A 27,959-nucleotide genomic window follows, 5' to 3' on the forward strand; every position below is an offset into this window, starting at 1 on the left:
TCCGGTTCTGCTGTCTTATATGTTGGCGGGAAACCCTGGCCGTCTGTCAGCAGTCAGGGCAAGGGATGGAAATCAGAATGCCCCGGGTCCTGAACGGAATCGTGGCGGTGTGCCCCAACCTGGGCATAGGGAAGGATGGGAAGCTGCCCTGGCACCCTGTCCGGCTCAGGTCAGTTACCAACTCAGCACCTCCAGCATACGATGGGGGCTTAACTGGATCATTCGAAGATGCAAAGCAGCATCGAGCTTCCTGCTGCGATGCGACCTATTTATGTAGGTCCAGCGAGGAGTGTAGGCTGGTGTTTATAAATCCTTATTAAAGGCTGCGGTCAGGGCGGTGGGCAACCTGAAGTCAGTATTGAACAATATCTACGGTGCCTGAAGGAATAAACACTTAATTAATAATAGATTTTCATCTTTCAGCAAGGAATTTGCACATTTCCGAAAGATGACAGCCACACCGTCAGTAACAGGTAACTGAATCCACTTGATTTAAGTTGCATGGACCCGGTCCGTGTACCTTCAGGCAATTAGATTTTTTTCCGGAAAACCAAAACGAAAAACGGAAACTACTTCCGTTTTCTCGTTTTTCCATTTAAAATAAAAAACGGGAAAATGGAAAACAAAGCCGTTTTTCCGTTTTTGTCAACACAATTTAGAAACGGAAAACCAGAAAAACTTAATGAAAAAAACGGCCCGTTTTTCGATTTCGCCGATTCTTTTTTCCATTTTCTTTTTAAGATTGAAAGACGAAGACGCTTTCACGGCTGGCCCGGAAGTGCAGGAAAATATTTCAAAAATAAAAGCCTAGATGTACACGTAACATAATGCAAGTCTGAAGAGAAATAATGAAGCGGAGAGATTTCTTTTGAATAAAAAGAGAACCTTTTTACGTTGCAACATGATAGTTTATTGTAAAAAAACGTGAGCTTTATTACGTTATTGTGTGTTTTATTGTTTGGGGTGGGGGGGGTGTAATGTCTGGGCAGGATGAAGGTTGAGATGAAAACCTGTTGCTGTTAAATGTGACAACAAAGATTATGTAATGTAAAAATCTAAAATAGCATGAGTATGGGGAAAACTTAGCAATTAACTTATTTTTAATCAGTTGAATGATTAAAATTTGTTTTTTGAAGCAGCAACATCCCTACCAGTAGTATAACGTCACCTTGTGGGGATTTGGTATAAGCAGTTGTTTAAGTAAATAGTGTAACACTTCAATAAAATAGTAACCACTTGGTCTCATATAAATGTGTGAAATAACCACAAATCTTCAATATTTCAAGCCAAAATAAATATTAAAAATTCTTAGTACCTTAAGGGAAATTTAAATATATTAAAAAAAATCAATCAAAAATATAGTAGAAGAATGTGAGCTGCTGGCAGGAAGGATCTTGAGGAGCTATCATCTTAAAGAACATGAAGAAGTCCCTTGCTCTTTTGATTCTTCACTGTGTTTTGGAGAGGAGGAAGTTATCCATCATCTTCAGTAGCGCCAATTCATGAAACATGTCATCTCGAGACACTTTAAAAAGTCAAATTCAATCATATTATACAGATTGGTCAAAAAAAAGTCCGATATAAGGGAACCAGTTGATTGCTTCAAAGTCCCGACAAGCAGCATTCACTCCTGGGGAAGCGTAGAGCCACAGGGAGAGTCTTCTGCATTGTACATGGCTTTGCAGCAATCCCTCATACTGAGCAAGCATGAAGCGACAGTGGGAAGAAAAACCTCCGGCAGAACCAGGCTCAGTATGAACGGTCATCTGCCTCGACCCACTGGGGCTTAGAGAAGACAGAGCAGAGACACAACAGGAGAGACAAAAAAGCACAGAAGCACACATTGATCCAGTAATCTGTTCAACATTAGATGGTAGTAGTGGGTGAGCCGTCTTAGCCTGGATGATGTCACAGCTAACAGAACGTCAGACTATGAAGAAAAAGAGAGAACAAAAAGTCAAAAACTGAAATGACAACAGTCATTTCAATGCAATGCAAAACTGGAGAACAGTAGAACTCAGTAGAGTGAGAAAAATAGGCCCTGATGTCCTCCAGTAGCCATAGCCTATAGCAGCATAACTATAGAGATAGCTCAGGGTAACATGAGCCACTCTAGTTATAAGCTTTGTCAAAAAGGAAAGTTTTAAGATTAGTCTTAAAAGTAGCATTAGCAAAAAAAAAAAGCTAGCATTAGCAAACATGATCATTTTGGGGCAAGTTGTCACATGTAACAACTTACCCCAAAATGATCATTTTTAAAAATAATTTAAATCCATACATCCTACTAAATATTTTACATTTTTTTTACAGAAAAAAGAGCGATTTAAAAGAGGACAAAGTGAGAAGATGGTCCGGAGTTATAAAAGAAAAACAGAGCATGGCCGTGCAGCACCTGACGTGATGCTGAGGGCAGTTAGGCAGGTGACCCTAGGTCACAAGTCGAACAGGAGTACAGCGAAGGACTTTAATGTCCGTACTTTGGGGTGATACTGTAAAACATTCACACCAGTGGAAACTCAGGGTCAGACAGCTATCAATCAATGTTTCATAATATTTCAATTTATTTCATATGATGCATGTACTCCTGGCAATTCAATCTACATAAGCTATGCCAAAACTGCAACTCAGATGAGGAGTCTGACTCTGAGATTTTCTTTTGTTTGTATTCAAAGTTTAAGTGTCAGTTTCGTAATGCATGTTGCATATGTATTTCGTTAATAGTAAAAGTGAGTTATTGTCATTTATTCACTTAACATAAAAAAATAACAACAAAATTAATTTTGCCCTTTTTTTATTGGTCGCAAAACCCCGTGTGACATCTTACCCAATATAGTGTGACAACTTACCCTTTGGAGGGGCAACTTGTCACATGGTGACAATCTCCATTAGATCGCTTATAACTCTGCACAGAAATAGGGTTTATAAAAAATACACAACTACAAAATATATACCTCAGACTTTGCTCTTTCATCTGGTACATATGTTTTTTATATATGGTGTTTTGATTCCAATATTTATGTATGAGTGTAAAAAGTGCCCCGGTCTCCCCTATTGTTTTCGTTGTTGGTGAAGATAAATCAATAAAAACAACTTTGTTTCTCTGTTAGCTTCAACAATATATACTGTTCACTAAAAACAAGACACATATAGACAGTAATCCTATGTGAAGGTGGGTTTTGCTTGATGAGAAAAATCTTCAAATAAACTTTGCTTCCATATTTTTGTATACAGCATTTGATCAGCCTTTGTGTTTCATGTTCCACCAATAAAACACACAATAATGTAATAAAGCTCACGTATCTACAATAAACTATCATGTTGCAACCTAAAAAGGTCCTCTTTTTATTCAAAAGAAATCTCTCCGCTTCATTATTTTTCTTCAGACTTGCATTATGTTACGTGTACATCTAGGCTTTTATTTTGAAATATTTTCCTGCACTTCCGGGCCAGCCGTGAAAGCGTCTTCGTCTTTCAATCTTAAAAAGAAAATGGAAAAAAGAATCGGCGAAATCGAAAAACGGGCCGTTTTTTTCATTAAGTTTTTCTGGTTTTCCATTTCTAAATTGTGTTGACAAAAACAGAAAAACGGCTTTGTTTTCCAATTTCCCGTTTTTTATTTTAAATGGAAAAACGAGAAAACGGAAGTAGTTTCCGTTTTCCGTTTTGGTTTTCCGGAAAAAAATCGAATTGCCTGAAGGTACACGGACCATAGACGTGGTCTGAGTTAATAATTTCCATCTGTGGACATGGCTCCCTGTTAAAGGTCCGTGTACCTTCAGGCAATTCGATTTTTTTCCGGAAAACCAAAACGGAAAACGGAAACTACTTCCGTTTTCTCGTTTTTCCATTTAAAATAAAAAACGGGAAAATTGAAAACAAAGCCGTTTTTCCGTTTTTGTCAACAATATTTAGAAATGGAAAACCAGAAAAACTTAATGAAAAAAACGGCCAGTTTTTCGATTTCGCCGATTCTTTTTTTTTTCCATTTTCTTTTTAAGATTGAAAAACGAAGACGGTCTTCACGGCTTGCCCGGAAGTGCAGAAAAATATTTCAAAATAAAAGTCTAGATGTACGCGTAACATAATGCAAGCCTGAAAAAAAAATAATGAAGCGGAGAGATATCTTTTGAATAAAAAGAGAACCTTTTACGTTGCAACATGATAGTTTGTCGTAAAAAACCTGAGCTTTATTACTTTATTGTGTGTTTTATTGTTTGGGGGGGGGGGGGGTGTAATGTCTGTGCAGGATGAAGGTTGAGATGGAAAACCTGTTGCTGTTAAATGTGACAACAAAGATTATGTAATGTAAAAATCTAAAATAGCATGAGTATGGGGAAAACTCAGCAGAATTAACTTATTTTTTATCAGTTGAATGATTAAAATTTGTTTTTTGAAGCAGCAACATCCCTACCAGTAGTATAACGTCACCTTGTGGGGATTTGGTATAAGCAGTTGTTTAAGTAAATAGTGTAACACTTCAATAAAATATTAACCACTTGGTCTCATATAAATGTGTGAAATAACCACAAATCTTCAATATTTCAAGCCAAAATAAATATTAAAAATTCTTAGTACCTTAAGGGAAATTTAAATATATTAAAATATAAATGTATTTCTGGACAATCAGCTCAGCGGTTCCGGTAGTGGATCCTCAGCACAGGACCAGCTTTCTGGATCGGTTCTTTCAGCAAATGAACAAATAATTGCACTTTCTAAAACAGACTTAAAAAAGCTAGGCAATGCAGCTTATCTAGCTATTGGTTAGATTGGATCTCAGTGTCCTTATGAATAAGAATCTCCATCTATAGGCTATTCAATAAGGGAGATTGTAACACTTGTTTAGTAAAAATGTAATCAAAAATTTCCATCAAGGAGAGAGGAAGCACTGAGGAACTCCCGTGAAAGCCGCTATAGATGCTTTTCTAGTCCAGACAGGGAACAGTTTCACTTTTTAATTAGCATCTTTTGTATGACAAATAGGAAATATATGAGGCACTCTATCCCGGTGGCAGTAGGGGAGACCGGGGATAGTTGTCACATTGCAATTATCTTCTCCAGCAGAGGGTGCAACCAAAAAGTGGAATACTAGTTTTCTTCCTTTGCATGGTCAGGTCTCACGGACTGAGTGAGAAGAGGACAGGACATTGTAAGTTTAAATGAGCACCAATTGACCATTTTCCACTACCCAAAGTAAAAAAAAATAAAAAAATATTAACTCTATATTTTTTAAAATGACCTTCATTCAGATAAAAATTCTGGGGTTACAGAAGACAGAGCAGAGACACAACAAGACAGACAAACAAGCACAGAAGCACACATTGATCCAGTAATCTGTTCTACATTAGATGGTAGTAGCGGGTGAGCCGTCTTCTCTGGATGATGTCACAGTTAACAGAACGCCAGACCAGGTGTACCTACTATGAAGAAAAAAGAGAGAGAACAAAAAAGTTAAAAGTTGAAATGACAACAGTCATTTCAATGCAATGCAAAACTGGAGAACAGTAGAACTCAGTAGAGTGAGAAAAATAGGCCCTGATGTCCTCCAGTAGCCATAGCCTATAGCAGCATAACTATAGAGATAGCTCAGGGTAACATGAGCCACTCTAGTTATAAGCTTTGTCAAAAAGGAAAGTTTTAAGATTAGTCTTAAAAGTAGCATTAGCAAAAAAAAAAGCTAGCATTAGCAAACATGATCATTTTGGGGCAAGTTGTCACATGTAACAACTTACCCCAAAATGATCATTTTTAAAAATAATTTAAATCCATACATCCTACTAAATATTTTACATTTTTTTTACAGAAAAAAGAGCGATTTAAAAGAGAGGACAAAGTGAAAAGATGGTCAGGAGTTATAAAAGAAAAACAGAGCATGGCCGTGCAGCACCTGACGTGATGCTGAGGGCAGTCAGGCAGGTGACCCTGGGTCACAAGTCGAAATGGAGTACAGCGAAGGACTTTGATGTCAATTACCGTACTTTGAGGTGATACTGTAAAACATTCACACCAGCGGAAATTCAGGGTCAGACAGCTATCAATCAAAGTTTCATAATATTTCATTTTAATTCATGTTATTTCATATGAAGCATGTGCTCCTGGCAATTCTTTTGTTTGTATTCAAAGTTTAAGTGTCAGTTTCGTAATGCATGTTGCATATTTATTTCATAAATAGTAAAAGTGAGTTATTGTCATTTATTCACTTAACATTAAAAATAACAACAATTAATTTTGCCCTTTTTTTTATTGTTTGCAAAACCCCGTGTGACAACTCACCCTTTGGAGGGGCAACTTGTCACATGGTGACAATCTCCATTAGATCGCTTATAACTCTGCACAGGAATAAGATATGAAAAATACCAGAATACAAAATATATACCTGAGACTTTGCTCATTCATCTGGTACATATGTTTTTTATATATGGTGTTTTGATTCCAATATTTATGTATGAGTGTAAAAAGTGCCCCGGTCTCCCCTATTGTTTTTGTTGTTGGTGAAGTTAAATCAATAAAAACAACTTTGTTTCTCTGTTAGCTTCAACAATATATACTGTTCACTAAAAACAAGACACATATAGACAGTAATCCTATGTGAAGGTGGGTTTTGCTTGATGAGAAAAATCTTCAAATAAACTTTGCTTCCATATTTTTGTATACAGCATTTGATCAGCCTTTGTGTTTCATGTTCCACCAATAAAACACACAATAATGTAATAAAGCTCACGTATCTACAATAAACTATCATGTTGCAACCTAAAAAGGTCCTCTTTTTATTCAAAAGAAATCTCTCCGCTTCATTATTTTTCTTCAGACTTGCATTATGTTACGTGTACATCTAGGCTTTTATTTTGAAATATTTTCCTGCACTTCCGGGCCAGCCGTGAAAGCGTCTTCGTCTTTCAATCTTAAAAAGAAAATGGAAAAAAGAATTGGCGAAATCGAAAAACGGGCCGTTTTTTTCATTACGTTTTTCTGGTTTTCCATTTCTAAATTGTGTTGACAAAAACAGAAAAACGGCTTTGTTTTCCATTTTCCCGTTTTTTATTTTAAATGGAAAAACGAGAAAACGGAAGTCTTTTCCGTTTTGGTTTTCCGGAAAAAAATCGAATTGCCTGAAGGTACACGGACCGTTAAACCGTCCATCTCCGTCTGAGCTGCACAGGCGGATTAATGACTGACTGAAACTGTTCCTGCAGGGAGGCAGAATGTGGTGATTATGGGCAGGAAGACCTGGTTCTCAATCCCAGAGAAGAACAGACCCCTGAAAGACAGGATCAACATTGTTCTCAGCAGGGAGAGCAAGTATGATGCACAGACACACAGAGTACACATTGCCTACCATGCAGGTCATTCTGATCCCCTCCTCAGCATGTATTTCAGCTTCATATGTATAGTTTTTATATCACTGTGGTATACATTTTCAATACAGAAATATCAGTTTATTTGGTTAGAACAGTGGTTCCCAACCTTGGTCCTCAAGTACCGATAAGTCTGCATGTTTTAGGTGTCTCCTTGCTGCCACACACAAATAAATGGGTGATAATAATACAGTCCTATGACAACAGTAGTTCCATGGTTTTCTTTGAGGGAAACAAAGTTAAACAGAACAACTGGGTCAAGGATATCATTTATAGAAAAACGGAGGGTTTATGTCAGCAGGAGCCCAGCTAATTCTCTTAGACGGGGTCACAGCTAAACAAAGATGTGGGTATTCTATTTGTTCTACTCTGTCAGATTTTCATACTGTGGCACGTCTAGTCAGTGAAAATGCTATACTGCATTCCAGGGCCGTGCAGAGACGGTTGGAGGGGCAGGTGCTCAAAGTTAAAAGAGGGCACATGATGCACGGATTTAAAACATGATACAGAAACATACCTTGCTATACAACAGGCTGAAATGTACCAACCCATACTATGAAGAATGTAACATGGAATCAAGGGCGTAGGTTTGATTTGAACTTTGGTAGGGGCACTATTGGTCCAAAGCTTCATTGGTCCTATGCATTATGGATGCTCCTATTTTTTTTTTGATGCTTGATTTGAGCATTAGGATGTGTTTTGCCTGTCTAAAAAGAAAAGGCAGCATTATTTGCTACATTTTTACAAATTTTATAAGCACGACACACACTAGATGCTGTTTGTTTATCTTTTAAGCATCACTGGATCTGATGAATGACTTTTTCCCACAAGTTTGCATTTGAACTTACCAGCAACAGAGACAGACAGTAAATGCGGGCCTATTTAACCAAACATATTCAAAATATTTCTGTTGTCTAGATTTATCCTGTATTTTCTTTTGAAGATATAGAAATGTGCAGAGATAAACCCACCCTTATTCTTTTTTTCTTTTTTTTATCAAAGATACTCTGTCTGCATCATAAAACAGCAAAATTATACATTCAAGGGACTGCAAATACATTTATTGTATTTACTTTGCACTGGAAGTAGAAATGTCAATGACAGCATTTCAAATATTAAATTCAAACTTCAACAAAGTTGTAGTTGCTCTGTGTAGCCCATTTTATGTAATTCATCTTAGCATTCCAAACACATTTCTTATATCATATATCTGAAATGTAGATAACAGCTTAAACTTACCTACATCCTCTCAGACAACTAATTATTTTCCTAACAATAGTGAGTTGTTGATGTTTAAATGTGCAGTAAATCTTAATACATAAGCAGCATGGAGGACCCAATACTGTACTTTGAGTATGATTGGTGACACCAAAACTGATCTGTTACATGAGTGGTTGTTCATTTCATCATTCAAATGAGAACATATTAATATACTATTGGCATATACTAGTAAGACTATTAAACAACAGCAGATTAAACTTTAAGATATGTAAAGGCCTATATTAAATTAATTTTGCGACCACATCAACAGATTGAATAATTTTTACTTTTTTGGTGTTCCAAAGTACCTGCGTAATGATGAAATATGTTGTGGACTAAAGCCCTGGTGATGAGAATGTCTAGCTCTGCCTCTGGTTTGTACTCATTTACTAATGAACAGTGTGGAAACCTTTGTACAATAAAACCAATGTAAATGGTGTTCCTCGGTTTTATTTGTCTTTATTCTAATTCTAGAAGTTGAAATTGTGAAATAAATTGAATTATTATGTGGAATCCTAATTAGTCTAAACAAAATATAGCAGTTGTTTAAGTGGCATCTATAGTGTTCTTATACTGTATATTATGTAAAAGAAATAACACCTGCTATTTATGCCTGAACTGCCTCAAAGGATCGACAATCAATGAAAGCAACAATAACAACGAAATATTGGTAAAAGGGAAAACCTCACCTTTTCTTTTTCAGGCAGCTGTGGCTAATTTTTAATAGCTAATCTAAATTATTATTATTTTGCGCACACACACACACACACACACACACACACACAAAAAACACACTGACAAAAGGGCACTTTGGGCATCAAGGGCAAAGGGGCAGGTGCTCAAGCCCCCTCCACCCCCCCAATGCATGTCCCTGCCGCATTCTCACTTATCAAGTGAGAATGCTATACAGCATTCTCACTTATTAAGTTCCTTCAGGTCTTGATTATTATTCCGTACGTTTTTCGGCATCTAACTACTCCTGCATACTTCAACCGATTTAAACAATTTTCGTATCAAAACGTTCAGCTCGTTCACGACATTACTGCTATGTCTTTTTGTAATTATAAATTTTATAATATTTAAAATATTTCACTTTTTGTGCGGTTTTTGCTCTCATTGAAAATGAATGGAGAATCCTTCAAATTCTTCAAATATTTCAGCTTTTTGACAGCTTACTGCTTCAGCCTACTTTCAGCTATAAACGTCATTCAACTTTTAAAATGTAGTAATATCTTTCAGCTATTATGGTATGTTTCAGCTTTTTCATATCTTTCACCATTTTCGTATAGTACGTCTTTAAAATAATTTTGGCTTTTCAAGAAATTCAGCAAATAACATGCGTTGCTATGGTCGTCAAGGAGCCTCTGTTAGAGTGCGCACTCTAGAAATTCAACAAATTCTTCTTCTCCGAACAACTTCTTCTCACTCGCTCAATTTTCAACCTATCCACATAAATTATACATCAAAACGTAGGAATTTTTGTCTGGATTCGGAAAATGTAACCATCATTGGTGTGGGATTTATAGATTTTTCGCAAATCACCTCAGAGCGACACTAACCCGAAACCTTCCCCATTCATTTCCTATGGAGCGGTTTTCAAAAATGACACCTGGAAATCCAAAACATCACATGTATTTACATCGTCACTACTCCTAAACCGTTTCATGTACAGGCACGAGACGTTCACACATTCATGTCCAGACCCTTCTGGCGCTCACAAAAGAGAAATTTTGTCGATAAATGTTACGGTTTTGCCGCAGGAACAATTTGTTCGGGAGTAGCGTTTTGGGAAAATGCTAAAACAGGATCAGACTTCAATCTCCCCAAATGAGGCACTTTTCTACATCGTCGCTACTCCTAAACCGTTTATGTACAGGCATGAGACTTTCACACATGAATGTCCCGACCCTTCTGGCACTCATAAAAAAGGAATTTTGTGGATAACTGTTACGGTTTTTCCGCAGGAACAATTTGTTCGGGAGTAGCGAATGTGCAAAATCCTTAAAACGCTTTGGAGCTTCATTCTTCCACATCATCCACTTTTTACATCGTCGCTGTGCCTACACCGATTTTTGTACAAACCTAAAAATGAACTCCATAGTCCTCAAAAGCCTGCTGATACTCAGAGTGAAAGAATTATTTTGATATCTCTTATACTTTTTCAGCTACAGCGATTTGTTCGGGACCGTTTGTAGAGGATTTCTCAAATTTCATAAAAATCCTCTTTATATCATAATTTTTTACGCCTAAATTAAAAAATTTCTAGCAAAAACCGATAGTTTTTCTTGTTCTCCTATCCGTTAGGAACTAAACGCTGAAAAAATTATGTCTCTACCATTTACAGAACAGGAGATATGGAGCGTTGTTTGAGGCAAAGTTCTCCATTCTATTTCAATGAGGCAGAGTCTGACAAAGTCTCTGCACTTCGGGAGACTGGCCGCTGCAGCTGTGTCAGTGAGTTTCCATGACGACGGAACTCTGAGGGCCAGAGGGACACGCTCCATTCGGATAGAATAGCAACTTTCAACATCCACTGCAGTGGCTGTGATTAATGTAGGAGCCTGAAATTCGCACAGTCACTTCCTCTTAACATTTTAAAATTTTCAAGTGACTTTCAGCCATGTGTCAGTTTTCTGTCCCATTTTGGATGTCACATGCTTTCCTATTGGGCCTTTGCTTCCAACAGGACCTGGCATGATGCCCAGACACGACCCAATTGGCCAATACAGCACCCCCCACATGTGGGAAATGGCGCTACTGACCATTTTGGTCAAATGTTGAGTTCTTGGCCCAGATGTGGTGAGGCTGAGTTGCTAAAGGAGGCCAATCTGACCCATGAACTTTGGTCACGTTTGGTGACATTAAGTATTGGCACCCCTTTTTGAGGCACTTCCCAGTACAGGATTTGGACCAAACTGACAGAGTACAATCACCCGGTGATACTGAACACAACCATGCTAGCGGCTAACGGTTAGCATGTTGCTAACCAGAAGTAGCTTTAGAAAGGTCCTACCAACTTCTGCTTAGCCGGGGTTGTTCTGCCTTTACAGACAAATAGAGGGCTACAGCTGTGAGGGAGTCTCCATGACAACCCTTTTAGCTAGAGGCTTCTAGGAGGTCCATTGACTTAACATGGCACCTTTCGAAGGCTACTGCGGGTGCTGTGAAGACCGTAGGAAGCTGAAATTCGCAGTGTTACTCCCCGTTAGTATTTTTGACGGTACCACGAGGCAGGCGCCTTGCTAAATTTCTTCAGAATTTTTTTAGTTGTTCTTAATCTTCAAATTCTTCAATTTTTTAAATTTTCAAATTTTTCAAATTCCTTCAAATTTGTTCAAATTCTCAAAATTTCTTCAAAATTTTTAAATTCAAGTTTGTCAAATTCTTCAAATTTTTCAAATTCCTTCAAATTTTCAAATATTTCAAATTTCTTCAAATTCTTCAAATTTTTCAAATTCCTTCAAACCTTTTCAAATTCTCCAAATTTCTTCAAATGTTTCAAATGTTTCAAATGTTTCAAATTCTTCAAATTCTTCAAATTTTTCAAATTCTTCAAATTTTTCAAATTCTTCAAATTTCTTCAAATTTTTCAAACTTCAAATTCCTTCAAATTCTTCTATTTCTTTCAATTCTTCAAACTTTTTCAAATTCTTCAAATCCCTTCAAATTTTTAAATTTTTTCAAATTCTTCAAATCTGATTTCAATGTTTTCTGCATATTCTGCTAAATCATTCTGCAGATTAGCATTCTCACTGCTGTTTCGCAGGAACAGCCTTTTCTAGTTATTATTATTATTCCGTACGTTTTTCGACGCCTTTCTCGTTCCACATTTTTCAACCGATTTCAACCATTCTGGTATCAAAACGTTCAGCTCCTTCAGGACATTACTGCTATGACTTTGGTAATTATAACTTTTATAATATTTAAAATATTCAACTCTTTGTGAGTTTTTGCTCTCATTGAAAATGAATGGAAAATCCTTCAAATTCTTCAAATATTTCAGCTTTTTGACAGCTTACTGCTTCAGCCTACTTTCAGCTAGAAACGTCATTAAACTTTTAAAATGTAGTGATATCTTTCAGCTATTGTGGTATATTTCAGATTTTTCATATCTTTTACCATTTTCATATAGTACCTCCTTAAAATAATTTTGGCTTTTCAAGAAATTCAGCAAATAACATGTGTTGCTATGGTCGTCAAGGAGGCTCTTTTAGAGTGCGCACTCTAGAAATTCAACAAATTCTTCTTCTCCGAACAACTTCTTCTCACTCGCTCAATTTTCAACCTATCCACATAAATTATACATCAAAACGTAGGAATTTTTGTCTGAATTTGGAAAATGTAACCCTCATTGGTGTGGGATTTATAGATTTTTCGCAAATCACCTCAGAGCGACACTAACCCGAAACCTTCCCCATTCATTTCCTATGGAGCGGTTTTCAAAAATGACACCTGAAAATCCAAAACATCACATGTTTTCGCATCGTCGCTACTCCTAAACCGTTTTATGTACAGGCATGAGACTTTCACACATGAATGTCCCGACCCATCTGGCACTCACAAAAAAGGAATTTTGTGGATAACTGTTACGTTCTTTTCCGCAGGAACAATTTGTTCGGGAGTAGCGAATTTGCAAAATCCTTAAAACGCTTTGGAGCTGCATTTTCCCACATCAACCACTTTTTTACATCATCGCTGTGCCTACACCGATTTTTGTACAAACATAAAAATGAGCTCCATAGTCCTCAAACGCCTGCTGATACTCACAGTGAAAGAATTATTTTGATATCTCTTATACTTTTTCAGCTACAGCGATTTGTTCGGGACCGTTTTCAGAGGATTTCTTAAATTCCATAAAAATCCCCTTAATATCATATTTTTTTACGCCTAAATAAAAATTTTTCTAGAAAAAAACGTTAAATAAATGCAGAAAAAATTACGTCTCTACCATTTACGGATAAATGAGATATGGAGCGTTGTTTGAGGCAAAGTATTCCATTCTATTCCAATGAGGCAGAGTCTGAGCAAAGTCTCTGCACTTCGGTAGAATGGCCCGCTGCAGGTGTGAGCAAGTTTCCATGACGACGGAACTCTGAGGGCCAGAGGGACAGGCTCCATTTGGATAGAATTCTTCAAATTTTCCAATGCTGTCATAGTGGGCAAAGGCCGGCAAGAGGGCAAAGGACGGCAAAGGGCGAAAAGGGGCAAAGGGGCAAAGGGGGCAAAGGCGGCAAAGGGGTGCAAAGGCCTGCAGAGGGCAAAGGACGGCAAAGGGCGAAAGGGGGCAAAGGCGGCAAAAGGGGGGCACCGGGGGGCAAAGGCGGCAAGGGGGGCAAAGGCGGCAAGGGGGCAAAGGCGGCAAGGGGGGCAAAGGGGACAAAGGGCGGAAAAGGGGACAAAGGGCCGCAAGGGCGGCAAAGGGGGCAAAGGCGGCAACGGGAAAGGGGACAAAGGGCGGCAAGGGCGGCAAAGGGGGCAAAGGCGGCAAAGGGGGGCGAAGGCCGGCAAGAGGGGCAAAGGACGGCAAAGGGCGAAAAGGGGGCAAAGGCGGCAAAGGGGGGCACAGGGGGCAAAGGCGGCAAAGGGGGCAAAGGCGGCAAAGGGGGGCAAAGGCCGGCAAGAGGGGCAAAGGACGGCAAAGGGCGAAAAGGGGCAAAGGCGGCAAAGGGGGGCACAGGGGGCAAAGGCGGCAAGGGGGGCAAAGGGGACAAAGGGCGGAAAAGGGGACAAAGGGCCGCAAGGGCGGCAAAGGGGGCAAAGGCGGCAACGGCAAAGGGGACAAAGGGCGGCAAGGGCGGCAAGGGGGGCAAAGGCGTCAACTTCAAATTCTTCAAATTTTTAAATTTTTTTCAAATTATTCAATTTTTTCAATTTTTTTCAAATTATTCAATTTTTTTCACATTTTTCAAATTCTTCAACTTCAAATTCTTCAAATTTTTAATTTTTTTTTCAAATTTTTCAAATTCTTCAAATTTTACAAAGTTTTTTCAAATTCTTTAAATTCCTTCAAATTCTTCTATTTCTTTCAATTCCTCAAACTTTTTCAAATTCTTCAAATTCCTTTAAATTTTTACATTTTTTCAAATTCTTCAAATCTGATTTCAATGTTTTCTGCATCTTCTGCTCAATCATTCTGCAGATTAGCATTCTCACTCGCTGTTACGCAGGAACAGCTTTTTCTAGTTATCAGTGAGAATGCTATACAGCATTCTCACTTATTGTTTTCCTGTTATTTAGAGAGTAAGCTGCACATCAAATTTGGCCTACATCAAATTTTTCAAATTCTTTAAATTTTTCAAATTTTTCAAATTTCTTCAAATTCTTGAAATTTCTTCAAATTCGTCAAATTCTTGAAATTTCTTCAAATTGTTCAATTTTTTTCAAAATTTTCAAATTCCTTCAAATTTTTCCAATTTTCAAAATTGTTCCAATTTTTCAAATTCTTCAATTTTTTCAAATTTTACAAATTTCTTAAAATTTTTCAAATTCTTCAAATTTTTTCAGTCTTCAAATTTTTCAAATTCTTCAATTTTTTTCAGATTTTTCAAATTCAAATTTTACAAATTTTTTTAAATTTCTTCAAATTTTTCAAATTCTTTCAAAGTTTTCAAATTCTTCAAATTCCTTCAATTTCTTCGAATTTTTTCAAATTCTTCAAATTCCTTCAAATTTTTACATTTTTTTCAAATTCTTCAAATATGATTTCAATGTTTTCTGCATCTTCTGCTCAATCGTTCTGCAGATTAGCATTCTCACTCGCTGTTGCGTAGGAACAGCTTTTTCTAGTTATTATTATTATTATTCCGTACGTTTCTGTGCGTCTAACTACTCCTGCATACTTCAACGATTTTCGTACCAAAACGTTCGGCTCGTTCTCGACATTACTGCTATGTCTCATGGTTATGGTACCTTTTTATACTTTTTGAAGTATTTGTACTTTTTGTGTGTTTTTTGCTCCCATTGAAATGAATGCAAATTCCTCAAATTTTTCATATTCCTTCAAATTCCTTCGAATTCTTGTAATCGTTCTCATTGTTCAAATTGTTCAAATGGTTAAAATCTTTCCAGGGTGGCCGCGGGTCCTTAAAAAGTCGTAAATCAATTTTCCTCAAAATAAGGCCTTGAAAAGTATTAAATTGTCTTAAATTAATTTTGCATGGGTCTTAAATATTGGTGTGTCACGTCACCGTGGCAATCTGTTCTGCTAGGTCGAATATTTTTTTCCGGTAGCCTATGCGCTGCGTTGTCGATGGCCGTTTCTCAATATGCGTTCTTGAGCAGGCTCGTGTGTGCTCTTGACACGTCATCAGCCACAGACCGAGCACTGTTGGCGCGGTACGCACGTGACGTCACCATCTTATGAGCAACGCTCCTTGCCTTTAAGGTAGGACAAATGGTGTGAGAGCGCACGTAGCAACCAGCCGTTACACATGCAACAGAAACGATATGACCGACTTTTCAGCTGTTAAACTATCGCAAGAGGATGTCCAGGCGGCCATTTTACTGGTAGAACTGTGGAACAACATACGCCAAAAAAGTTCGTGTGAATCGCCCGGTGGACGGGCTGGGAAAATGCGTGACAGCAACCGCAGCGGTGCGCGAACCCCGCCGGCCGGCCGTTGTCGCGGGAGCGCGCCTCGCTCTGTACAGCTGAATATCGACGAAGAAAACGGATTAAAATGTGACCAACGGAGTTACTTGTTCTTATATTAGTGATATCAAAACGTTTGAATATACCTCTTGTGTGAAAAAAACGGTGTTTATTTGGCAGATTCGTTTACAAAAGTACGGGTTTAATGAACACCATTAAATCCAAAGTTTTTATCTGAGGTACGGCTGATTTATTTGTTGTGGTCTCTCGTCATTCACATACAACAATAAACCGTGAGAACCGACGTGAGTTTTGAAACTGCAAAGCTTTGTCTTAAACGGAAGATCAGACTGCTTCTACAGTAAACAGCACAGCGTTCATAGACCAGTGTGATGCATTCGCGACTGTTAGAAAGCTATGGTGCTTTCAGGGGCATGGGACATTTCAAACTTACAAGGAAAGAGGCATAAAACGGAAAAGAACTTAACTCATACAATAATGTATTTTTCCAGAAAATAGCGTGACCTTTCTAACAATACTTAATGCTCTATACTTGTATTTATTAAATTGTTTTTGATTATGCACATCTGCTAGCTTTTTATTCTGAAAATTCTATAATATTACAACAGCAAATTATGAAAGTTCTTCAAAAGCCTGTTTAAAAGTTCCAAATGGGGCTGCAGATCAAACAGCAACAATTGCCCTGTCATTGTTTTAACGGCCAGAATTTGCATTTGCTGACTAACTACAGATGGATATACAGGAATAAAGTCATACAAGTGCCAACCCCTCATAGATAGCAGGGGGTGCGTTTTTTGGCAAATGGCTGCCGAAAAATGCACCCCCTATGTTTTTAATCTAAAAATTGTCCCAGACTCATGAAATTCATAATGGTAGCTTAGAACACATTTGTAAACATGTAGGAAATGTTTAATCAGCTACAAGTGTATATTTCAGTAAAATAGCAGGGGGTGCGTTTTTTGGCAAATTTACATGTAAATGTATAACACCGGCACCTCAGCGGTGGCCTATAGACCAATTCATTGTTATTGTTTTGATGCGGGTTTTTCGCGCATGCACGCCGGACTGGTTGGCAAAAGGCGAACACAATGGCGGACGCAAACAGAGAAACTGACGAGTTCTCCACGTATTTTTCTTCTTCAGATAACGTATCACAAGATCGTTATAAGAGTAAGTTGATGGTTGATAATATCAAATTGCCAGATCCACACAGCAAAAGCCTGAAGGGACGGAGGGAGTCTGGGAAATGCTGACAAGTGTTCCGTACCGCGACATACACCTGCCTTTATAAACACGCAGGCCAGTACAGACAAGAGAGCACGAAAGCCCCTGAAACCACTGGACGGCTACAATTATTTTATAATCGGGAAAAAGGCTCCAGCAACCCCTGTTTTATTTATTTTTGTTCTGAAGGAACAGTATTTTATATATTTACTTGATTTTATAAGCATTTGTTCATGGGACTGTAATGACATGTTTGTCTTTTCGCATTACACACATTTAGTCGATGTTCTTAAACTCAACAGTCATTTTGATTTGTATTTCCATCGTACGTTTGGTCTTAAATTTCATTTAGAAGTGGTATTAAAAGGTCTTAAAAAGTATTAAATTTAACTTGTTTATACTTGTAGACACCCTGTCTTTCAAATTTTTACATTTTTCAAATACTTCAAATTCCTTCTCGTTCTTCTGATACAACTGATATCAATACTATTACTACAACAGATACTACTCCTACTACTATTACTACTACTACTACTGATACTACTACTACTAGTACTACTAGTACTAGTATTTACGGTTACTACTACTACTACTACTACTACTACTACTACTAGTAGTAGTAGTAGTAGTAGTAGTAGTATCAGTAGTAGTAGTATCAGTAGTAGTAGTATCAGTAGTAGTAGTATCAGTAGTAGTTGTTGTAGTAGTAGTAGTATCAGTAGTAGTATCAGTAGTAGTAGTAGTATCAGTAGTAGTTGTTGTAGTAGTAGCAGTAGCAGCAATAGTAGCAGCAATAATAGCAGCATTAGTATCATCATAGTATCATGCTTGCTGAACTCCTGGCTGATTTTCAGCTTTTGACTTGGCAAGTTGACATGTTGCTGCCAAACCCACCACTGTTCTAAAAAAAATTAAGACGTGTGTTAAACTTTCATTTCTAATTAGTCTATTAACATAATCTCTAGTCATATTTAAATTTAATTGCCACTGAAAGCTGTATTTAGATCACATGTATCATTCTGGAATTTAACTCACTTTTAGGCTCCTCCCCTTCGGTGTGCGCATTCATACTTCTAGCACAATAAAGGTAGTTAAGGTAGTTAATTAGGGGAGTTTTATTACCTTTTTAGATTCCGAAGTAGTGTTTAAGGTAGATATCTTATATAAATTCTGCACTCAGTTCTTTTAGCTTTCAGTTAAGGTTAAACACTGTGAAACAACTCTAAAACACTCTGGCTGACAAAGTCATGACCAGAGCAAACACCAGCTGTCTGACTCGGTAAAGAGGCCGTAAATGTTTCACAGTAATGTCCGAGGCTAAAGGTAGCTTGTTAATTTCATGACGGGATGCTCTTACCTTGAATTTCTCATGTAGCAATGGGTGGTGTTCCTGCAGATGCGCTATCATCTTGAAAGTGTTCCCTCCTCTGGCCACCACTATTCTAAATCATGACTTGCAGGTCAGGCAACTATCCTCCTCTAACCAGTTGACATCCATCTTCTTTGGGTAGAGTACTCCCATACAGCTGACTTTATTCTTTTAGAAGGGGGGAAAGTTTGGGCCGTTTGCCTCCTTCAGCCATTATGCTAAGGGTGTGCAGGGGGAGGGGTTATGTGATGCCCGTGGATCTGAGGGATCTGACCACTTTCTCTCTGACATGATTTATGTTTTAAAAGAGCCCTTTTTAAACATAAAAAGGGCTCTTTCTTTCTTTAACGGTATTAAAGAAAATGTTTGCCAGTTTTTAAATCGTGACTTTTTAATACCGGGGTATATCTTGAAACCGGTAACCGGCCCATTCCTACATGGTCCTGCTTTAAAGAACTTGGAATGAGGTTAAATTAGTTTAACAAATTTAGAACAGTGGGCCAGTGTTCACCTCATTTATAATGCAACTTTGTTAGATGAAATATTATTTGAGAAAATAATATTTAGGCCTGAGCAGCAAAAGCGCTGCAAAGGTCTATTGTATTTAGAATGTTTATTATTCTTCCCTCAAATGAGCTGCCTTTTTGGAAGCCTAAACAAATTAAATAAAAAACTCACAACTTCACCTGAAATTGTCCCCCTTGTGAAAATGTAGTATTTTAATTTAACTGAAAAGTGCATCAGCATTCATAATAAGAGCTGTCCAAATGGTGCTTTTCTTAAATGAGGTCGCATTTGCCCGGAGTCAGCTCAAGTTTCTCGATTCCTTCATATGGTCACCATCATCGTATCGCAAGTCACTCTGGTAGAAGCCAATGCAACGGTGTTTTGTTATGTCTGAGATGATATTCAGGACAGATCTAATCAAATTGACTCATAAAAGCTTTACTGCTCGACATTTGTCCGAATCCAATATGGTGTATTCGCACTGGGCTGTTGTAAATTTAGCAATTTTGATATCATTTGAGAAAAGTCCCATAGTGCAGTCGGTAAAGAAAGCGATGGGAAAAGGAGCCTGTATGCGTCCTATCATAGCTCCTTTAGCATAGGGAGCTTGCAATGTCCCTTACAGAATAAAGAACAGCGAAGGTAATAAACTCACATTGTTCACCCTAAGTAACCTCTGTAATGGACCATTAATTAAGCAGAAAGTTGCCAAAGTTACGCTGGAATTTGACCGTTACGCTCATGAGTGTAACCATTTATTTTCCAGCAGGCACTGTGATGCCGTGCGTACACCTGTCACAATAACAAATTTTGGTAGACAATAATTTTTTCTAAACATTATTGCGATACATCACATTTTCATTTGAAGACCTATTTCAAACCTACCGGCTCAGACAAATTAAGCAGGCAGCTTTATTTGGTTTAAATCCAAAAAACTCCCACCCTGCAGCGGTAGTGTTTGGTAGTTTCTTTTCAAACTAGCGTTGCTCTGGCTCATGAGACTCTCGTGTTAAGTTTGAGCATGTGCCTACCTGACACAAGCTGACTACTGTCAGGATGGAAGGACCATTTCACACAGTGTAACAAAGTGTTTATGAACGGGAATACCAACTATAGCTTTAAGGGGTTGAATCTTCTTGTCAATGAGGTATTTACAAAAACACTTTGTTGGAGTACAGCAAAAAATATTGTTGAAATTCAAGTTGCTTTGTCTATTTTACAAGTTCTTTGATCCGGTTGTGAACAAGACAAAACTAAATTTCAAACTCTCAAAAATACTTTACTGTTGTGGGGATGGAATGATTCTGAACACAACTGTATATGTTTGCTCTTGAAATATACGTAGAATCCCACCAAATATTCTGTGAAAGTTGCTCTGTCAGTGCAGTATTGCACACACTAGTATTGAGGTGTCATTATTTAATCAAACTTAGTGCTAATAGTCCCAGCCCTGTTTTTATTTTAACCAAGCTTTGAAAAGGCTGACAATAATAGCCCCAATTTACCTAGAGTCCAACTGACCTGCAGTATTAAAGCAAATGCTTGACTTGTGTCATAGACATTATATACATAGACGCCTCGTTGGGCGGGTTCTGCCTATGCTGCAGATGTGTTAGAGCAGGGGTGTCAAACTCATTTTGGTTTAGGGGCCGCATACAGCTTAATCTGATCTCAAGAGGGCCACACGAGTAAACTCATTGCAAGATTGAATAGAATTAATAAATGCGGACTTGTTGTTGGTTTTTTATATTAAATTAATTTCACTTTTACGCAATATATTATGAATAACCTTAGCGTTTTTAAGAAAAGTATGTGCAATTTCAACAATACTTTTACTCAGTTAAACATTTACTTGTGCATTATGCATAAGAACTGATCACAGTGATTGTACAATGTTGAAAAACATTTATTCACATTTTTTGGAACTTAAAAACACTGTCCTACATGACAAAATACATCAAACAGATAAAAATTAAGAAATGATTTAAATTTTTCCACACCTGAAGCTTAATCTGCTAGTTAAAACACAGTGCCCCTCATGGACAATATAGGAACTGCAGATTTTCAATTAAACGAAGTACATGTTTTTTTTCAATAATTGTTTTATCATTCTCTTTTATCTCCTCTTTCTTTCGCCTTTTCTTTTTTTCTTCTTGTTCTTCCTTTCCTCTCCTACTTTCCCATTGTAGTGTCCATATCATTTGATATATTCCCCACATGAATCATAATAAAACTATTCACATTCATAAATCAAGCGGAGCTCTATGGCAAAAGCAGTACTGCTCCACTTGTGAAAGTCAAATCTGATGAGCTCTTTTAGGCATTATAGGCATAATATAGACGTTCACTACTTTCTGCCACATACAATATGGCGGTGAAGTCGATGTGCAAACATGCGCCCAATGGGGCGTTTACGTATATAATGTCTATGGACTTGTGTGATATCTGTGATGTGATTTTTTTTTTTTTTTTTTTGCTCTAGAGTGCCACCTGCAGGAGCACACTACCTGGCGGCAGACTTCTGCTCAGCTCTAAAAATAGTTGACACAGAGCTGGCAGAACAAGCGGATCAGGTCTGGGTCATTGGAGGAAGCTCTCTATACAAGGTAGCTATTTTTTTTTTTTTTTTTTTTTTTTTTTCCTGCTTTGCGTTAAATCCCACCTATGGGTGGAATATTGGGTCTGAGCTAAATAATTACGTAAATGTTTACGCTCTCAGTTAATTAGCTTTAATTAACCAGCATAAGATAAGCAGCAGTTTTATACAACTCTCACCACTTTTTGTATTTTCTTTTTTTGTGTTTGTTTTTTTTTTTTTGGTGTGGGGGGGGGTTCGCAGGAGTTGATGCTGAGCCCAGGAACCAGGAGGCTGTTTGTCACACGAGTCCAGCAGCAGTTTGACTGTGACACGTTCCTCCCTGAAATTATTCTCGACAAATATCAGCTGCTGTCAGAGTAAGGACATAATAATGTTTCCCTTGGTTAAACTAATTAAGTGACACACATCTTTGATGTATCAAAGCAACCTTGAGTGCCTGATTCTGTTTTAGGTTGGACTGTTTAGGATTTGCATGTTGGGCTGGAGTCAAATGTGTAATATACAATGTGTGTAATTATGTATGGAGTTGAATTGGCAGAGCTTATAACTATGGGTTTTAGTAGAATTAAGTAAATGTGGAGGCTGTTGGTAAGGGCAGAGTGTAATGGGTTTTATTGTGACAACGTCTCTTCAAGTGTAAGAATTTATTAACAGAAATAAATGAACAGCCAGAGAACACCACTATGGAATGTTGTTTATCTGAATGAACACTATATTTCAATCAACAAATTCTCTCTAGTAGGCTAGTGAAACTTATCTAAACTACTAAGCAAAATAAAGATAAAGAGAAGCCAAGGAACTATGCACACACAACAAACAAAAAGATAAAAATAGCTGAAAACCATCATCAGAATGATTCAGTGAATCTTGGTTTCATTGCAGATCTAAGTTGGAGAACCAAAGTTCATTTTAAAGAAAATAGAATAAGAGAAAATTAACTAATTTAGAACAAGATTAATATGCTTTTCAACCCATTCATAATGCAAATCTGAGATGGATAAAACATTATTTGAGGAAATTGCATTTTAAAAAAATTATTTGCTCAGTGAAAATCACTAACCTTTAGGACACTTGATTTCTTTTAATGTAATTATTTCCCCAGGAAATAATTACATTAAATTGTGGGAAAGCTGTCTCGACTCAGCTTTCCCACAACAGGTAGCCTGGTCAGGAAATAATTAACACTAGAATCGGCAACTTAGGAGGCTAGAGGGCGCTGTAAGCAGTTGATCGACCGGAAATTGCATGTTGTTGCACTTCTTGTGGCCACTGCTTACATTAGTTTGAGTTTAACTTAAAGTTACATAAAACTCCATTAAATCGACATTAATGCTCCCTGTTAATGCTGTACTAACACTCGTAGCACTATTGAACAATGGCAAGATGAAGACCAGCATTGGGTTTAAACACCGTAGTTACGTTTACTAGGTGGTAGGGCTGCACAATTAACCGCATTTTCAATATAATCGCAATTTTAAAAAAAAACGCAATTTCCAAATCGCACAGGTCTGCAATTTTTGCCTATGTAACAATTAGTGAATCAGACACATCCTTAGGTGTGGGTAACATGTTTAAAGTGGGTTTGTGCCACATGGAAGGAAAGAGAGTTGCAGCAGGGAGATAATCTAATTTTATTACTTATTTTAGAGTTTATATAATCATACTGTTTTACCAGAAACTTTCAGGAATCTCTCCATAGCATCAGTTTAATACATAGACTTGTCTGTTGGTGGCACTTTGCACTTTATGTTCAACAAGGATTGATGTCCAATTAAATTAAAAGCTGTTCTCTTGAATAATATTCTGATTAGTAAAAACATTCAAAGTTCTTGTTTTAAATAGTCATTGTTTACAAACATATTTATCTAGAGGCCAATTCTGTTGCTTGTGCTTAATGCAGAGAAATGTCAGAATCAAATCGCAATTTTGGTTGAAATATATCGTAGTCAGAACGCAATCATTTCTGCTCCGAGTTGAGACACAGTGGGTCTTTTGGCCACTAATCTGCACAGCGATGAAACAAATTGATTTGTTGTTTGTATACGTTTAAAGGACATGATAAATTAAACTGAAGAAAAAAAACGCAATATCAAGATAAAAAATCACAATTAGATTATTTTCCAAAGTCGTTCAGGCCTACTAGGTGGTAGCCGTAAGTTATCGGGGAGCTAATATGCTGCTTATGTAAGTTGACCAAATTTCTGTTCTTCTGTCCTGGTAAATACCTCTTGTTGCAATAAACCTTTTTTTTCTCCATCATACTACACTGAAATCGGGGACATTTCTGGGTACAGTTTTTGCCGGGAGCAGGTGATCCAAAATGGGGACTGTCCCCGGAAATCGGGGATGTCTGGTCACAGCTAGCAGCAATTTAGCGCTCCCTTAAAAAAGACTTTTAACCCATATTTTGAGTTAATGAGAGGACTGGAAAACACAAATTTTAGCATTCCATCAGTGTACAAAATCCTCGTGGAAATAAAGTTTAAAATGACAGTAAACACAGCCAAACATCAGCTTAGCATTGTTTCAATGGTTGCTAACGGGTAGCTTAGCTTGGTTTTTTTTACCTCGTTCATACCTTCAAACGAAACAGCAAAACACATTAAATGATTCAAGTGGTTTACTTTTAATTTTTCCCTGCTTATTTCTCCGTCAAACACGTGCCTCTGTGTTAGTTAGGTTAGCTTTGGGCTGTCTGGAAGAAGTTGCTTCAGGGTGAAGCTTGTCAGGTTGTGGTGACAGGGCAGCCGGGGTGAAAGCGGTTTCGGCCAGCTGGTCTGTGAATCCCGGCCGGGTTCTCCGGTTGAGTGCTGGTCCAATGGATTGCTCTTGGCCTGTCAACCATCAGGGACCTCCACATGGCCTTCCTGGCGTGGCTGTGTTTGTTCTCTGTAGGGCCTGCATAGTTTAAAGGGCGATTTCAGATCAGCTTTTCTGTGCTGTCTCGACTCAGCTTTCCCACAACAGGTAGCCTGGTCAGCACTGCAAATGTCCGTTGAATGTTCGGATTCGGACATCCACTGACACATGTGGCGGTCTCCTTGGTGTGAACCACTTCTGATGAGGACTCACAGGAAAAGAGAAAAATGTGAGGCAGACAGCTTTGTTGCAGTGCCACTCGCTGTGATGGGGGCCGTCCCCCCGGGGGAGGGAGTTTGTAGCTTCTCACATTTCAGAAACTGACTTTATCTCTCCTGGCTGATTTAAAAACAGTTCTTTAATAAGAAGGCATATTTTGAGTTTGCCAAAAAGGCATGTAGGCAACTCCCCAAATATATGGAGGTAGGTTCTCTGGTCAACTGAGGCTAAAAATTTACTTTTCAGCCACCAAGGAAAACGCGGTTTGTTCCAAACCCATCATCCCAACAACGCCATCATTACAGTGGAACATGCCGGTGGCTTTTAATGAGGAGCAGGGATTTAGCCTGGATTTACAAGTCAAGTGGGCAGCATGTAGTGATTTGGCAGACATGGATAATGCTGCGTACCACACTCGGGGACAGCCAGCATTGTATGATCTTCTCTGCTCTTGTGTGTTGCGTAATCATTGTTTTTCTTCTACAGGTTTCCAGGAGTTCCAAAAGAGCTTCAGGAGGAGAATGGAATCCAGTACAAATTCGAAGTGTACGAAAGCATTTAAACAATGATTTAATACTTGGGATAAAAGACAAGGTAATGAGATTATGTAAATGCTTCTGCTATTTTGCCATTTTCATTCACATTGTTGCATTGTCACAGTTGGTGGCAGAGAGTTGTGGATACTCTGGATACATCCCAGGAAGAATGAAGAGATTTTGTAATGACTGGATGTACAACACACAACTTGCAGCAAATGTTAAGTATTGATGTTTTAATTACTGGGCCATAATGATATTGTGTGAGGCAGCCCTTTCTAAAATGTTGACTGTGAGTTTAAAGACATTTGCTGGTCAAGAGGGCCATGTTTCTTCACAGCATTGTAGGCGGATAAGGAAATTGTATATTGCTTCCGTGCAATTAGCTGTTTTCATGAAAGTTAAAGTGAATATTTAAAAAAATGAAATGCCATGATCTTGAAATAATTTCACTGTTTATTCCATCTTCTGCACACATTTTCTGTTTAATGTCTGCAGCAAAAGGGGCGCCCAGCTACTGTAGGCAGGATGTATAATTAGTGGTGTGAGTGTGTTTTTTTTTTTTTGTTTTTTTTTTTTTTTACTCATTTACTAACAACTATATCTGAAATCCTCACAGCTGTATAACTGAAAACAATGTTGAATAGGCCAGATCATATCAAACGTTTGGGTTTTGGAAATTTTGAGTTTGAAATAAAATCCAAATCTTTTAAAACATGCTTTCTGGTTTTTAGCCTTTTTGTTGGGGTACATAAAGGTTTAAGTTCAACAGCAAATAAAAAGAAAGCTTTAGGCACAGGCTGTTTTTTACATTACACCAGATATTTTATACCTAGTTAGATCTATGTGATCCAACTATAAATGGTGGACAAAGCGCATTGATCTGGAACAATACACTTTAAAGCCGGCCTCTTGGCACCTTTTTTAGTACAGAAAATATGCTTTTGTTCTGTAGTGTAAAAGTAATACTGAACATTCAATTTCTCAGGCTGCCGCTGCAGATATTTTATAAAGAAATTCTTAGAGTAAACGTGTGCTAACAACAAAATCGCACAAAAATTATCAATGGAAATCAAATTTATTAACGCATGGAGGTATGGATTTGTGCGCCGCCGGGAACAGGTTCCTGCCGCGCACGCCACGGACAAAGCCTGCGTGGGTGCGTGCACCACTGCTGCCTGCGCTGATGCGATGCATGTCAGAGCATCGGGCACAGGGGTTCCTGGCTTGCGCGCCGCCGCCCAAGTCTGCGTGGGGGCGCACATTCCAGCACCTCTTGCCTCCACTGGTGTTACTGGTGTCCCGCCTCAGTCCGAGGCCTGCGATGCTCCCAAGTTCTGTGAAGGGGTGCAGGGGTCCGGTTCCCTGAGGAGGTGGTCCTGGAGGACCCACCTGCCTCCACCGCTCCCAAGTTCCCTGAGGCGGTCCAGGGGGACCCGCCTCCAGTCATCGCTCCACAGTCTGCTGAAGGTCCAGCTCTGGAGTTACACCTCACTAGAACCCTGGTAAAGTCCCGTCGCTGGCCTTCAGTGGTCCTCTGCTCCCGGTCACCTGAGAACCTGCTGCTCTGCCACCAGCTGACTGTACCTCGTTGAGGTCGCCCTCCACGATGCCCGCCAAAGACTCTGCTGCTTGACTGCCGAGGTTGCCCTCCACGGTGCCTGCCGAGGACCCTGCTGCTCCGCCGTTTGCCACTCCCGGGGCCGTCCTCCGCCGGCCCCCATCTGGTCTCAAAGTCCCCGCTGCCGAGCGCTCTCAAAGTCGCTGCTGCCACAGCTCATCGCCCTCAAGCTCAAGATGCCGTCTGAACTCAACAGTGACCGGCCACCTGAACTCTTTGTTGGGCAATCCCTCATACTGAGCAAGCATGAAGCAACAGTGGAAAGAAAAACTCCCCATTAACGGGAAGGAAAAACATTCTGAATGTTCTCAATTGGTTAAGCTAATTTAACCTCATTCCACATTCTTTAAGATGAGCTTTGGTTCTTTGACTTAGATCTGCAGTAAGCCAGGATTCACTGAATCATTCTATTGATGGTGATCAACCATTCGTTTTGGCTTTTTGTTTCTTTTGTATGTACTGTACATAGTTCCTTAGCTTCTGTTTCTTAATTTTGCTTAGCAGTTTTAGTTAAGATTCACTAGCCTAGTAGAGGATTTGTTGATTGAAATATAGTGTTCAGATAAACGGCATTCTATAGTGATGTTCTCAAGATCTTTCCAAAAAGAGTAAAAAACAAAACAACTGGACTTGTTTTCCGTAGCTTGAAGACGTTTCGCTTCGTATCCAGGAAGCTTTCTCAATTGAATTGAGAAAGCGAAACGTCTTCAAACTATGGAAAACAAGTCCAGTTGTTTTGTTTTTTACTCTTTTTTTTTTTTTACACAAATACACAGTAACAAATATTTTATTTGTCACACA

The 27,959-nt window shown here is 38.5% G+C and overlaps 1 protein-coding gene across 3 annotated transcripts; it reads left to right on the forward strand.

The window, feature by feature from the left end:
* Nucleotides 1–26,256, forward strand: dhfr (dihydrofolate reductase). Of its 3 annotated transcripts, none has more exons than XM_036130988.1 (7): nt 1–169; nt 424–473; nt 7,191–7,296; nt 21,807–21,930; nt 22,164–22,279; nt 25,488–25,588; nt 25,660–26,256. In XM_036130988.1, exons 1-6 carry the CDS (start codon nt 66–68, stop codon nt 25,561–25,563), a joined length of 576 nt encoding a protein of 191 aa, XP_035986881.1. In that variant the 5' UTR covers nt 1–65; the 3' UTR covers nt 25,564–25,588; nt 25,660–26,256. The 3 variants fall into 3 exon arrangements, with proteins under 3 accessions (XP_035986881.1, XP_035986879.1, XP_035986880.1); XM_036130986.1 differs by having other exon boundaries at nt 25,488–25,547; nt 25,662–26,256; XM_036130987.1 differs by having other exon boundaries at nt 2–169; nt 25,488–25,595; nt 25,662–26,256.
* Nucleotides 26,257–27,959: the final 1,703 nt, after the last annotated feature.

The sequence above is a fragment of the Fundulus heteroclitus genome, unplaced genomic scaffold (genome assembly GCF_011125445.2).
Source record: "Fundulus heteroclitus isolate FHET01 unplaced genomic scaffold, MU-UCD_Fhet_4.1 scaffold_40, whole genome shotgun sequence".
In the NCBI taxonomy this organism is placed as follows: domain Eukaryota; kingdom Metazoa; phylum Chordata; class Actinopteri; order Cyprinodontiformes; family Fundulidae; genus Fundulus; species Fundulus heteroclitus.